The following is a 15,404-nucleotide window of genomic DNA, read 5'->3' as shown; positions in this document are numbered from 1 at the left end:
CTTTATTTAACCAGTAGGCCAGTTGAGAACAAGTTCTCATTTACAACTGCGACCTGACCAAGATAAAGCAAAGCAGTGCGAAAAAAACAACAGTTATACATGGCTTATAGTATGGTACAGTCAATAACACAATAGAAAAATCTGTATAGTGTGTGCAAATGAAGTAATGAGGTAAGGCAATAAATATGCCGAAAAACAAAAACAAAAACAAATGTGGGGATGAGGTAGTAGTTGGTTGGATGGGCTGTGTACAGCTGCTGCAATCGGTAAGCTGCTCTGACAGCTGATGCTTAAAGTTAGTGAGGGAGATATAGGTCTCCAACTTCAGTGATTTTTGCAATTCGTTTCAGTCATTGGCAGCAGAGAACTGGAAGGAAAGGTGACCAAAGGAGGTGTTGGCTTTGGGGATGACCAGTTAGTCTTATGGCCAGGGGATAGAAGCTGTTTCGGACTCTGTTAGTCTGAGCCTTGAAGCACCTGTACCGCCTGCCAGACGGAGCATGGAAAACAGTCCATGTCTCTGGTGGCAGTAGTCTTTGGCAAGTATTCAGCCATTCTCAGATACCGCCTGGCATGTGCGTCTTGGATGGATGGGAGCTCGCCGCCAGTGATGCGCTGGGCTGGCCGCACCACCCTCTGTAGGGCCTTCCAGTTGCAGGCAGTGCAATTGCCATACAAGATGGTGATACAGTGGTGCAGCCATACCAGATGCAGCCATACCAGATGCAGCCATACCAGATGCTCTCAATGGTGCAGCTGTAAAAGTTTGAGGGGCCATGTCAAATCGTTTTAGCCTTCTGAGGGAGAAGAGGCATTGCTGACCATATGTCCTTAGTGATGTGGACAGAGAGGAAATTGAAGCTCTTGACCCTCTTCACTGCGGCCACGTCGATGTGGATGGGGGTGTGCACGATCAGCTCCTTGGTCTTGCTGACTTTGAGGGAGAGGTGTTGTCCTGGCACCACCCTGCCAGTTCTCTGACAACCTCCCTGTTAGCTGGTTGTCTTGAAACTCCAGGCTAACCGGCAGGGGATCTCAGAGCAGCAGTGGGCCGCAGAGATGCATCTGTACAGGCCCACCTCTGTGTGGACACGTCCTGGCAGCCATCAACCACTGCTCTGCTGCCTTGTGGGTTAGTCTGGTACGACAAAGGCTAGGGGAGCACACCCTGAGAGAAAAGTAGCGTGCTGGCGGTGAGCGGTAGGTGGGGATCTGGCAGCCTCCTGCAGCTGTGGAAGATACCGGACATCCTGGGTTTTCCTCCTTGCCACTGGAATTCACCTACCTACAGTGAAGCAGTGCTGTTGGGGATTGTGCACCATCAGTGGCACTTTAAATAACTTCCTTTGCGCAGGTATCCACTTCTGACCTCGGTAAAGTCATCAACCAGAAACCGGACTAAAGTCTGCTGGCATTGGGGTGTCTGGTGACAGGGGCAGGAGTGAATGCACCGGGATCCCTTAATTAGACCAATGCACGCCAGCGGCACAGGACTATTATGCTCGCCAGCAGTTAGGACTTGAGTGGCAGCTTCTCTTGACAGACCCCTGTGTGACTGAGCAGCCCTATTTAGGAACCACACTGCTCACCCAAGCTGGGAAGAGGCCTAGAAAAGCTGGTCTAAAAATTGCCCACTCGCTCCATCCTGGATAGGCTACCGCACCTATCGGGAGTTCCACTCAGCAGCCAAAAAATACTAACGAAAATAATTCCCCTGAAACTGGCGACATGGAACATCCAAACTCTTTTGGACACTGATGATAATAGCGATAGACCCTATCAGAGAACAGCTTTGATTTGTGCAGAACTAAGGCGCTAGCATTTCGCTACACTCGCATTAACATCTGCTAACCATGTGTATGTGACAAATCAAATTTGATTTGACATCATTGACACCCGAGACCAGGTTCCTGGATGAAGGTTCCCTGAAAGAGGGAGAAGGCTACACCTTCTTTTGGAAAGTTACTCTCCAGGTGGACAACATCAGCATGGTGTGGGACTGGCAATTAAGAACAGCCTTTTACCCAGCCTCACCGAAACACATGTCGGCATAAGTGAAAGAGTCATGTTTCTCCATATCCCCCTAGCCAAGATGTGTTTTACTACTCCTCTCAGTGCATAAGCACCAACGTTACCATCTGAAAATGAGTCAAAGGACTGCTTCTACCAGTCACTAAATGAGGCCATTCACCACATCCCCAGGAATGACAAAATCTTTCTGCTGGGTGACTTCAACGCTAGGGTGGGATGGAACAACAGGATATCGAGTGGAGTACTGGGTAGGCATGGTGTTGGCCAGGTCAATGAGAACGGCACGAGACTGCTAACTATGTGCAGAGCACAATCTCATTTTCACTAACACGTTGATCCTGCAGAAGAACAAATAAAACATAATGGATGCACCCACGCTCCAAACACTGGCACCTGATCGACTACGTCATAGTGATGCATTCAGACACGATTGATGTCCTGCTGACACATACTATGAGGGGTGTGTAACCGATGTGAAATGGCTAGCTAGTTAACGGGGTGCGCGCTAATAGCTTTTCAATCGGTGACGTCCCTCGCTCTGAGACAAAGTAGTTGTTCCCTTTGCTCTGCAAGGGCTGCAGCTTTTGTGGAGCAATGGGTAACAATGCTTCGTGGGAGGCAGTTGTTGATGTGTGCAGAGGGTCCCTGGTTCGAGCCCAGTTAGGGGCGAGGAGAGGGACGGAAGCAAAACTGTTACTGGTGCTGAATGTTGGACAGATCACTGTATGATACTGGCTACACTCCAGGTGAGAATACGTCCCCCCAACGCTTGCAGAAGTCCAGTAAGAGGCCTCTGCATTGTATTCGGCTTGAGAAAGCTGCAGTAAGGGATGAGTTCCTTCGCCCTCTCGCTAAAAGGCCCGAGCCCGTACGGGAGTTGTAGCAATGAGACAAGATAGTAGCTACTACAACTGTTGGATACCACGAAATTGGGAGGAAAAAGGGGTAAACATTTTTTTTTTAAAACATCCTTTGCCAGTTCCATGATGAGATGATGGCTCGGGTGGCCATAGGAGGGCGAGTCAGTGCCCTTTGGAGTAAGCATCGGTGGGATGCAGGGGTGTGTGCTGGCACTTGTACTCTTTAACATCTTCCTCCTATGCGTCACCCAGCTTCTCCATAAGGTGCTTGAGGACAGCAGCGGGTTTGCAGTGGACTTCAGGCTGGATGGAAACCTATTCAACATCAGGAAGCTCCAAGCAACCATCAAGGTTTTGACGGCGTGGGTACTTGAGCTGCAGTATGCTGATGACTGTGCTCGTGGCCACACTCTGGAAGACCTTCAGTCTGTCCTTGTAGCAGCTGTGAGGGTCTATAGCAGGATGAGACCGTCTATCAACACCACCAAGACAGAGGTGGTCTACCAATGGAGATCTAGCCCTCCACCCACCATGCCTGTCTTCACCATTGAACACAAATCACTTGCAATAGTCCCATCCTTCAAATACCTGGGCAGCATCCTCTCAGAGGACTGCAGCATCGACCTCGAAATTCAAAATAGGATAAAGCATCAACTGCCTTCAGGAAACTCAGTCTTCCAAAACAGGGATCTCCACCTCCACACCAAAGTTGCTGTCTATCAAGCAGTCTGTATCACCACACTTCTTTACAGCTGTGAATCCTGGGTCACATAAGATGCCTGCAGCGCAGGTGTTGAACGCTGAGCTGTAGTCAATGAACAGCATTCTCACGTAGGTGATCCTTTTGTCAAGGGCAGTGTGGAGTGCAATAGAGATTGCATCATCTGTGAATCTGTTGGGGCAGTATGCGAATTGGAGTCGGTCCAGGGTTTCCGGGATGATGATGATGTTGATTTCAGCCATGACCAGCCTTTCAAAACATTTCATGGCTACAGATGTGAGTTCTACGGGGCGGTAGTCATTTAGGCAGGTTACCTTTGCGTTCTTGGGCACAGGGACTATGGTGGCCTGCTTGAAACATGTATTACAGACTGAGTCAGGGAGAGATCAAAAATGTCAGTAAAGACACTTGCCAGCTGGTCAGCACATGTTCTGAGTATGTGTCCTGGTAATCTGTCAATGATAACCTGTTTAAAAAAGGTCTTACGTCACCTATGGATCACACAGTTCTCCGGAACAGCTGGCGCCCTCAGTATTGGTTCAGTGTTGCTTGCCTCGAAGCGAGTATAGAAGTCATTTAGCTCATCTGGTATGCTCACGTCAGGTCGTGGCTGGGGTTCCCTTCATAATCCGTAATAGTTTGCAAGCCCTGCCACCTCCAACGAGTGTCAAAGCCGGTGTAGTAGGATTCGATCTTAGTCCTGTATTAAAGCTTTCCCTGTTTGATGGTTCATTGGAGGGTGTAGCAGGATTTCTTATAAGCACCCAGATTAGACTCCCGCTCCTTGAAAGCGGCAGCTCTAGCCTTTAGCTCAGTGCAGATGTTGCCTGTAATCCATAGCTTCTGGTTGGGATATGTGCGTACAGTCACTGTGGGGAACAACATCATCGATGCACTTATTAACGAAGGCCAATGACGGATGTGGTAGTATAGTCCTCAATGCCATCGGATGAATCCCGGAACATATTCCGTTCTGCAGAAGAGTCAGTCCAGAGATCACAATGGAGGACAGGAAGCTCTGGAAGACACATTTTTCATGCCGTGGACCCCAGATGACCAGATGATGATGTACTGCAATCATTCAAGTCTTCAAACAGAGTAATACAATTCACAAACTTTATTTTTTAGCAAAATAAATATTTACGATATGATATTGAACACTTTAAAACTAGTATGGCACTGTACAATTCAGTTAAATTAAAATGCATAAGCTGTAAGTACACTCAAAATATAAAATAAGGTGCAAATGTCTAGTAATAATAATCAGTACACATAAATATAAAGAACTTTCTGACACAAACATCTAATATTTATCTTTGATCTGGCTTAATCACCCTGCAATAACCACTTATGTTATGGCACACAAATGGACTTTATCTGTAATGTTATGCACTTCCATTAGTTTCACTTCCACCACCATATTACACAAAGAAGAAAGACAGAGCCACTTCCCACCACATGTTACCAGATCACAATCTCAGTGTAAGGCAGTGCATTAAAATATTCAAATCAAAACACTAAAGACATAACTGAAAAGACAAAATAGTTCCTACATTATTTAATCTGGAGAGGGGACAACATGCTTTTTTTTTACCCACACCCCTTGATGTACAGTATAAACTGCCTCAGTTTTACCCCCACCTGCTCCCATGCTCTTTAGCCATCTGTTGCTTTAGGGTCCCACATGGCCCAAAGGAGGGGGTCCCCAGGTACCCATAAGAGGGGGGGCCCAGGTCCCCTAGCTTGCGGAGGGACTTGCACATGGGGCAGGGGTAATCAGAGAGGCCCTCGATGTCCTCAAAGGCCAGGTTGACGATCTGGTCTGTGCAAGGGTCACAGTAGAGATGGCCGCAGGACAGGCGTTTCAGGCGGGCTTCGTAGGAGATGCAGCACTGGCAGTGAGGCAGGTCTGGCCCCAGGGAGAGCGAGCCAGTCAGGGAGCTGCTTTCCAGACTACCTGCCTGGCTGGAGCTCAGCTTGCCTGGAGACCTACAGAGGGGATGAGAAGTTTGGGTTGGACTCTGGGTAAGAGGTGAGTAACGTATACGCAGGGAGTCAGGGAGCAGGCGCAGAAGTGAGTTTAATAATAATAAACATGAAGAAAATACAAAACAGGATATGTGTACTGAACGTGACCAAAACCAATACTGCCTGATGACTGAGGCTTACGGAGCGCTATATGAAGGGAAAGTAATCAGGGTGGTGATGAAGTCCAGGTGTGCTTAACGATGGGGAGCAGGTTTGCGCAATGTGGATTGCTAGGACCGGTGGTTAGTAGACCGGTGATGTCAAGCGCCTGAGGGAGGGAGCAGGAATAGGCATGACAAGGTGTTTGCTGAATTGCAATGGTAGGGGGTGTATAGACTATACAGTGTGGTACTCAGAGAATCTTGAAAATCAATTTAGTCCAAACAAATGCTGTGGGGCAAAATGGTATGTAATAGAATCAAATACAGTGCCTTGCGAAAGTATTCGGCCCCCTTGAACTTTGTGACCTTTTGCCACATTTCAGGCTTCAAACATAAAGATATAAAACTGTATTTTTTTGTGAAGAGTCAACAACAAGTGGGACACAATCATGAAGTGGAACAACATTTATTGGATATTTCAAACTTTTTTAACAAATCAAAAACTGAAAAATTGGGCGTGCAAAATTATTCAGCCCCCTTAAGTTAATACTTTGTAGCGCCACCTTTTGCTGCGATTACAGCTGTAAGTCGCTTGGGGTATGTCTCTATCAGTTTTGCACATCGAGAGACTGACATTTTTTCCCATTCCTCCTTGCAAAACAGCTCGAGCTCAGTGAGGTTGGATGGAGAGCATTTGTGAACAGCAGTTTTCAGTTCTTTCCACAGATTCTCGATTGGATTCAGGTCTGGACTTTGACTTGGCCATTCTAACACCTGGATATGTTTATTTTTGAACCATTCCATTGTAGATTTTGCTTTATGTTTTGGATCATTGTCTTGTTGGAAGGCAAATCTCCGTCTCAGTCTCAGGTCTTTTGCAGACTCCATCAGGTTTTCTTCCAGAATGGTCCTGTATTTGGCTCCATCCATCTTCCCATCAATTTTAACCATCTTCCCTGTCCCTGCTGAAGAAAAGCAGGCCCAAACCATGATGCTGCCACCACCATGTTTGACAGTGGGGATGGTGTGTCCATGGTGATGAGCTGTGTTGCTTTTATGCCAAACATAACGTTTTGCATTGTTGCCAAAAAGTTCAATTTTGGTTTCATCTGACCAGAGCACCTTCTTCCACATGTTTGGTGTGTCTCCCAGGTGGCTTGTGGCAAACTTTAAACAACACTTTTTATGGATATCTTTAAGAAATGGCTTTCTTCTTGCCACTCTTCCATAAAGGCCAGATTTGTGCAATATACGACTGATTGTTGTCCTATGGACAGAGTCTCCCACCTCAGCTGTAGATCTCTGCAGTTCATCCAGAGTGATCATGGGCCTCTTGGCTGCATCTCTGATCAGTCTTCTCCTTGTATGAGCTGAAAGTTTAGAGGGACGGCCAGGTCTTGGTAGATTTGCAGTGGTCTGATACTCCTTCCATTTCAATATTATCGCTTGCACAGTGCTCCTTGGGATGTTTAAAGCTTGGGAAATCTTTTTGTATCCAAATCCGGCTTTAAACTTCTTCACAACAGTATCTCGGACCTGCCTGGTGTGTTCCTTGTTCTTCATGATGCTCTCTGCGCTTTTAACGGACCTCTGAGACTATCACAGTGCAGGTGCATTTATACGGAGACTTGATTACACACAGGTGGATTGTATTTATCACCATTAGTCATTTAGGTCAACATTGGATCATTCAGAGATCCTCACTGAACTTCTGGAGAGAGTTTGCTGCACTGAAAGTAAAGGGGCTGAATAATTTTGCACGCCCAATTTTTCAGTTTTTGATTTGTTAAAAAAAGTTTGAAATATCCAATAAATGTCGTTCCACTTCATGATTATGTCCCACTTGTTGTTGATTCTTCACAAAAAAAATACAGTTTTATATCGTTATGTTTGAAGCCTGAAATGTGGCAAAAGGTCGCAAAGTTCAAGGGGGCCGAATACTTTCGCAAGGCACTGTAAGTACAGAAACTATCATTCAGCAACCCTGAATAGAACACATATCATACATGCAGATATCATTGCATTTTCAGTAAGATATATAGTGCATGATATGCTTTGGTTTAACAAAGAGTTTCCAACAGATGCATTTCTGGCTACATTTGTGGTCATGTGACACAGTATTTCATCCCTCTCATAATTTGCCTCATGAAGACAATGCTGGAGAATGGAGGCAAACCTTTTTGCGTCACAAACCTTTCGTCATAACAACTAAAGGATGGATTTTTTCTTCATAGCAAATATATTGTTAAATTTCACAAACTCTTATAGAGGGGGGATCAAATAGATTATCCCCTATGCTATTAATCTAGTCCTAGAGCTGAAATGAAATATTATTTACTGTGATATTGACACTTCGGCTCTGACTCCATAATATACTGAACAAAATGTAAAACGTAACATGTAAAGTGTTGGTCCCATGTTTCATGAGCTGAAATAAAAGATCCCAGAAATATTCCATATGCACAAAAAGTTTATTTCTCTCCAATTTTGTGCACAACTTTGTTTAGATCCCTGTTAGTGAGCATTTATCCTTTGCCAAGATAATCCATCCACCTGACAGGTGTGGCATATCAAGGAGCCAATTAAACAGCATGATCATTACACAGGTGCACCTTGTGCTGGAGACAAAAGGCCACTAAAATGTGCCGTTTTGTCACACAACTCAATGCCACAAATGTCTCAAATTGAGGGAGCATGCAATTGGCATGCTGACTGCAGGAATGTCCACCAGAGCTGTTCCAGAGAACTGAATGTTAATTTCTCTACCATAAGCCGCATCCAACTTCGTTTTAGAATTTGGCATTTGGCATTACGTCCAACCGGCCTCACAATCGCAGACCACTTGTAACCACGCCAGCCCAGGACCTTCACATCCAGCTTATTCACCTGCGGGATCGTCTGAGACTAGTCACCCAGAAGGCTGATGAAACTGTGGGTTTGCACAACTGAAGAATTTATCCACAAACTGTCAGAAACGGTCTCAGGGAAGATCATCTACATGCTCGTCGTCCTCACCAGGGTCTTGATATCAAACAGCAGTCAGATCGTAAGCGACTTTAGTGGGCAAATACTCACCGTCAATGGCCACTGGCACGCTGGAGAAGGGTGCTCTTCACGGATTAATCCCGGGTTTCAAGTGTACCGGGAAGATGGCATTGTATGGCATTGTGTGGGCAAGCAGTTTGCTGATATCAATGTTGGGAACAGAGTGCTCCATGGTGGCGGAAGGGCTATGGTATGGGCAGGCATAAGCTACGGACAACGAATGCAATTGAATTTGATCGATGGCAATTTGAATTACACAAAGATACCGTGACTAGATCCTGAGGCCCATTGTCGTACCATTCATCCGTCACCATCACCTCATGTTTCACCATGATAATGTGTAGCACTCTGATCTGTACACAATTCCTGGAAGCTGAAAATGTCCCAGTTTTTCCATGGCCCAGCATACTCACCAAACATGACACCCATTGAGCATGTTTGGGATGCTCTGGATTGACGTATGACAGCGTGTTCCAGTTCACACCAGTATCCAGCAACTTCGCACAGCCATTGAAGAGGAGTGGGACAACATTTCACAATCAACAGCCTGATCAACTTTATGTGACAGAGATGTGTGGTTCACACCAGATACTGACTGGTTCTGATCCACACCCCTACCTTTTTTAAAGGTATCTGTATTCCCAGTCATGTAATCCATAGATTAGGACATAAATAATGTATTTCAATTGACTGATATCCTTACATGACTTGTAAAATCGTTGAAATTGTTGCATGTTGCCTTTACATTTTTGTTCAGTGTAATATAGAATGGCATAAAAACTGTGGGATATGAAACAATTATGGTCATTGCCCGTGGGAAAATTTGATGGAATTTTCTCACACTCACCTCTGTGAAGACGCCGAACCTTTAAAACAATCGAAGCTCAGAGCCGCTAAGATTCTCCATAAAAGGTCCATACCGCTTCCTCTCATGGTAGTGCCAATATTTCATCGACCTGGTTTCTGGGGCACATCCTCTATGCGTCGGTCTTATTTCATATGTTACACTCTCTGTTGTCTTTAAAACCACCCTATCTAAATATGGAAATTAGGCAAATCCAAAATGCATAACAAAGCAGTATCGTTGTACCAGTTCCAGTGAGAGAAAATGAATAACGTTACAATGGCAATTGCTTTCGAATGTTCCTCTAACTAGAGTAGGTTACATTGACAGCAGGTATTCACGGCACGGGAACAGAAACTGAATACGAAGTAGAGCAGCTGGAGTAATCAGGATAGATTAAAAGCGCACACGACGTAGACTGGATTTGACCAAAACGATGAAAACCGTTGATATTGACGTTAACGTTATTTATTATCATACATGGAAAGTCTATAGGTTACGCTTGGCGTTTCGACATATAGCAAATACGTTAATTTAATGCTGACTTCAAACGCGCATAGGGTTTTTCTCTTTATGGGCCATGTGCATGTGTTCAGGTGGAATATCGGGTCATTAGGATGCGGCAATCGCTACGTGAAGGCATAACTTCACAAGGTAGCCACAGGGTGGTGATACATACCTGAGCATTCTTTAACAATACTTACTGTCCCACTGAGTTTTAACGTCAGCTATGGTCAATGGTTTTAACTTCGTGTTTGAAAAAAAAAGAGTGCTTCCAATGCAAGTGTTCTATTATTTGTTTTATATGTTTATCATAAAGTATGAAATTATAGGGCAGGGAAGGAAATGCATAGTAATATTGGCCCATGATGCCACTATTGTGCTCAGGAAATTGGATCTCTTTGTAATTAAATTAGGTGTTCTTGGTAAACCAGCACTGGCTAGGCTCACTTTTGTTATTGTACAAATATATGATGCAGTCCTATATTTTTCTAAATTAAATGTAATAACAGCCAAATACTAGTCAAATTGATGCAAATAGCAATGAAGATCATTCTATTGTAGGCCACATGAAATGCTACCTAGCCTGGGCAGTGTTAACTTTCAAGCACATTTGTTTGTTAAGATTGTAATCTTTTCTGTCAGTTATGTGGATCTCACACCAGCCATCTGCTGACTGGTTTAGGGGCAATTTGTGCAGCTGTTCCTCTGGTTCCTCTGAGGGTGATGCATGGATAGGTGTTGCTCCTCCTCCCTCCACTGGAGTCTGGACCATCTGTGGAAATTATGTCTAGGTGAGATACAGTATGGCATTATAAGCACCTACTGCAATATAGGATTATCATTTTACTCAGGGTTGTGTGTGGTTGCAGTGATACAGTGATTATAGTATTATATCAATATGAATTTAGTTAAAGTATTATAGATAGTAACAGAAATAAGATTTTGGTCACTTTTCAATACAGTATTGTTAACATGCAATTTCACAACATGAAAATCATATAAAGACCTTATAGAAACATGTTTTGTTTACTGTAGCAATAGGCACCACAACTTCCCCAAACATCTTTTAATGTGTTTCATTAAAACCAGCATGGCCTCCCTAATGAATTATTGGATGGTATCACAGCACCCTGAGAGTTCCATTTCCTGACTTCTGTTCTGACCCTAATTGTATGCGTTTCAAGTATGCTTTCCAAGTTGGACCGTGCTATGAGTGAGAAGTCACTTGGAGCTCTAATGCAGATCTCTCACATTAATACTGATTAAATAACAAGGCAGCTTAATTCTGTCGACTTTTGACCCCGACCAATCAGATCTCTCAGCAACAAACCGTGCTGGAAATGATTGGAAGATAGTGATGCGTTGCACTGTACTCCTCACATTTGTCAGCCAGGGTGGGTGGAAGAGTGTAAGAGAAGCCATATAGCTATTCTAACATAATGCCAGTCATGCACTGAGCATCCAACTGGGACTGAGTGCAGTGCACCAGAGGTTAGGAGTACTATGGGATGTCCTGATGTCCTGTTCCCATCAACATCATGGTCATGTGACCTGTCACTCTGACAGCTTCAATCTATCACTCTTCTCACTTTTTGTGAATTAAAGGGTATAGGCTAATTTAATGTGGAATCAGGGCAGAGATTGGGGAAAAGATAGGAGTAGGACTGTTGTGGTCAATAGATACCAGCCTGTAGGACCTGTCCAAATGGCAACTGGCCATCTCTGAAATAGACTGTGGTTGGCGACTATAGTAAGGCCTGAAGCTAAAGGCCAGGGACTCATCTGGTCTGATGAGATCATGATGGAGAGGGTTTGCCGTTGGCATGGCAATAGGTAGGCCTATCAGGGTTAGACGTATGGTGCAGTGTACAGTTTGGTAGTGTATGTTAGTCTATTTTGGTGTTACAATTTATGGTTTGCACAGACAGTGGTAAGGTTTCTCCATCTCAGTTTAACAGATTAATTTACAGCAATAACTTTCCTGGAAATATGTTACACCTTTTACTTCTCCCAAATTATTTATCAGTCTTTTATTGCACATGTGTTAATTTAAAGTCGATACTGATAGCCTAATGAGTATTCAAGATGACACCCAAAATAAATACCTGAAAGTACAGTTCTACACAAGATTTACACATTTAAATTCAAGCCAGTGCTGCTTTAATTAAAAACAACACTTGAGTCATCCAAATCAATATCAAACAGTATCATTTTTCATGGTCAATTATTGCCACGAGCTGCAGCACGTGTAGACAGAGACATCTCGTGCACAGATCATTGCCTCAACAATTTGGTGAGTATGGCAAAAATCTAAGTCGAATCCATATCAGTTTGGTAAGAAATCTATAGCGTCTATAAAAACGAAAAAAACCTTATATCATAATATGTCTTCAAATGCTTCCGTGGTTTGAAGAATTAATGAATGCCACGTCACAAACAGCATACGGCTCCATTGACATTCTAACGTCCACACTGGAGCAAAAGAGGAACCCCCTCTCTGAAGAGAATGGGGTACGCGAGAGGAGAGGGATGGATGCTCGAGAGGAGGGGGATGCTCCAAGAAGGATGCTGTGTGGTAGGGTAGCGCTGTCGTACCACGTCAGCCTTGTGCACATAACAGGGTTAGGTTGTATTCTAAACTGGGTAGGTGACCACAGAACAATTTTCATAGACCGGATTTAACACCTTTATATTTTTTTGAACACGGTGACAATCTTAAGAAACAAATACAGTTAATTAATAAGGTCAAGTGGAAAAACGCGAACCTTTTCTACCAAAGGTAAGGACGATTATAAGTCTTGGTTACATTTATTTCACGCTTATTTCATCATACTCGATGTTTATCAAGAGCATTTAGGCTAGTATTGCAATAATTGTGTTAAATAGCCTAGTCAATAGTTTCCCACGGCTGTCCACGCCGAGCTCCCGATGTTATTTTGAGCGATAGCAAGAACGCACAACCGATAGAAAATGACCCCCACCCCATCCCTTAATAGCCTGTTAGTGAAAGAGCCAGAGGAGAAGTCGACGTTTGTGAGTAAAATACAAGTGATATACATCTGTTTCTACAACAAAAACAACATATCTCCAAAGAACGAATAGCATTTCGAAAGCCACCAAATTTGGCCCGTGGTCTCGTGCGTAATAATGTAAACCTGCATCCCAGCTCCATCCCTGCGCTATCACATCTTAGCCATTATTACTATTGAAAACTGAGTTCTACTCAAGCATGACATAACCTGGCTAAATATAGGCTACAGTTGGTGTACGTATAGTGGTGAAGACTCTTCCATAGTTTAGTTTATGGTTAAGTGGCGTTGATTTACATAGTGACTCTCACCTTCGCCTCGCCCCTTCACCAGTCTGGACTGCTTGCATTTGTTTTGATGGTTGGATATATTCACTTGAACTATAAGGTATAGGCTGCACACACTGTTGAGCATCAGTGAATGTTTTTAACATAGGCTATATGTAGACTGTTTATTTTGAATTTTAAAAGAAGCGGCATAAACGGCTGCGACCTATTCATTACGCGTAGAACGCGATAAATGACCTTGCGCTCTGTGAACCTGAAGATGAACGAGTCTAGTTTAGAACTAAACGAATTGACGAATTTTTTTGTATTTTTTTTTGTATGTCATTGCAGTGTGGCGTTAGTTCTGCTACAATGACCTTGCCATTAAAAAACATGACACAACCCCACATGGTCGATTTTTGAAGGCAACGTCTATGCGTGGATAGGCTACGGGTACTGATTGACTTATTGGCCTGATAGAAAAGCCATTCTGGGAAAAAATTCGATCTGATTGTAAAATTATTTTACAACAATTGACACCTACCTATCTCTTTTACAATCCTTTATTCACAATCACTACCCTCCCTTTCATTTGTTATGCTTGATGTCAATCAAGTCCTGCTGTAGCTTGCAAAGGCTGTTGGTGACTCAGATATAAACTCAGCAAATAAAGAAACGTCCTCTCACTGTCAACTGCGTTTATTTTCAGCAAACGTAACGTGTTCATTTGTATGAACATAACAAGATTCAACAACTGAGACATAAACTGAACAAGTACCACAGATATGTGACTAACATAAATATAATAATGTGTCCCTGAACAAAGTAACAGTCAGTATCTGGTGTGGCCACCAGCTACATTAAGTACTACAGTGCATCTCCTCCTCATGGACTGCATCAGATGATGTTACCCCACTCTTCCACCAAGGCACCTGCAAGTTCCCGGACATTTCTGGGGGGAATGGCCCTAGCCCTCACCCTCTGATCCAACAGGTCCCAGACGTGCTCAACTGGGATTGAGATCCGGGCTCTTTGCTGGCCATATGGTAGAATACTGACATTCCTGTCTTGCAGGAAATCACACACAGAACAAGCAGTATGGCTGGTGGCATTGTCATGCTGGAGGGTCATGTCAGGATGAGCCTGCAGGAAGGGTACCACATAAGGGAGGAGGATGTCTCTCCTGTAACGCACAGTGTTGAGATTGCCTGCAATGATAATAAGCTCAGTCCGATGATGCTGTGACACACCGCCCCAGACCATGAAGGACACTCCACCTCCAAATCGATCCCGCTCCAGAGCACAGGCCTCGGTGTAACGCTCATTCCTTCGACGATAAACGCAAATCCGACCATCACCCAACCATCACCCCTGGTGTGACAAAACTGTGACTCATCAGTGAAGAGCACTTTTTTCCAGTCTTGTCCAGCGACGGTGGGTTTGTGCCCATAGGCGACGTTGTTGCTGGTGATGTCTGGTGAGGATCTGCCTTACAAAAGGCCTACAAGCCCTCAGTCCAGCCTCTCTCTGCCTATTACAGTCTCAGCACTGATGGGGGGATTGTGTGTTCCTGGTGTAACTCGGCAGCCATCCTGTACCTGTCCCACAGGTGTGATGTTTAGATGTACCGATCCTGTGCAGGTGTTGTTACACGATCAGCTGTCCGTCCTGTCTCCCTGTAGCGCTGTCTTAGGGGTCTCACAGTACGGACATTGCAATTTTTTGCCCAGGCCACATCTGCAGTCCTCATGCCTCCTTGCAGCATGCTTAACACGGAACCCATACCGGCTGCGTGCGTGCGCCATCGTGCCCCATCGTGCATACATTTATGTTGTCCCCCAACACCAAACGCGATCACGACATGCAGGTTAAAATATCAAAACAAACTCTAAACCAATGACATTCATTTGGGGACAGGTCGAAAAGCATTAAACATTTATGGCAATTTACAGTGCCTTGAGAAAGTATTCGGCCC

The 15,404-nt window shown here is 44.3% G+C and overlaps 2 protein-coding genes across 2 annotated transcripts in view; one reads left to right on the top strand and one right to left on the bottom strand.

Annotated features, from left to right (window-relative positions):
• Positions 1-4,714: 4,714 nt before the first annotated feature.
• LOC110487649 lies at positions 4,715-10,259 on the bottom strand. The gene is made up of 2 exons (XM_021559571.2): positions 9,634-10,259; positions 4,715-5,601 (listed from the first exon to the last, which is right to left on the bottom strand). Exons 1-2 carry the CDS (start codon positions 9,717-9,719, stop codon positions 5,244-5,246), a joined length of 444 nt encoding a protein of 147 aa, XP_021415246.2. The 5' UTR covers positions 9,720-10,259; the 3' UTR covers positions 4,715-5,243.
• A 2,386-nt stretch (positions 10,260-12,645) lies between these two features.
• The window catches only part of sv2a (synaptic vesicle glycoprotein 2A), a 57,430-nt gene continuing 54,671 nt past the window's right edge, over positions 12,646-15,404 (top strand). Inside the window, exon 1 of the mRNA XM_036946294.1 lies at positions 12,646-12,913. The gene's annotated coding sequence lies outside the window, so the exon portion shown is untranslated. The remainder of the gene's footprint in view (positions 12,914-15,404) is intronic.

Source organism: Oncorhynchus mykiss, chromosome 2, assembly GCF_013265735.2.
Source record: "Oncorhynchus mykiss isolate Arlee chromosome 2, USDA_OmykA_1.1, whole genome shotgun sequence".
Lineage (NCBI taxonomy): Eukaryota > Metazoa > Chordata > Actinopteri > Salmoniformes > Salmonidae > Oncorhynchus > Oncorhynchus mykiss.
The sequence above is the reverse complement of the archived record's forward strand: the minus strand, read 5'-3'. Positions and strand labels throughout refer to the sequence as shown.

Bases quoted from the DNA above. Each gene is read 5' to 3' on its own strand.
- LOC110487649 (XM_021559571.2), bottom strand. From the start codon at position 9,719: ATGAGAGGAAGCGGTATGGACCTTTTATGGAGAATCTTAGCGGCTCTG. The intron at 5,602-9,633 runs GTGAGTGTGAGA...TCCCCTCTGTAG, and splicing joins GGTTCGGCGTCTTCACAGAG to GTCTCCAGGCAAGCTGAGCT.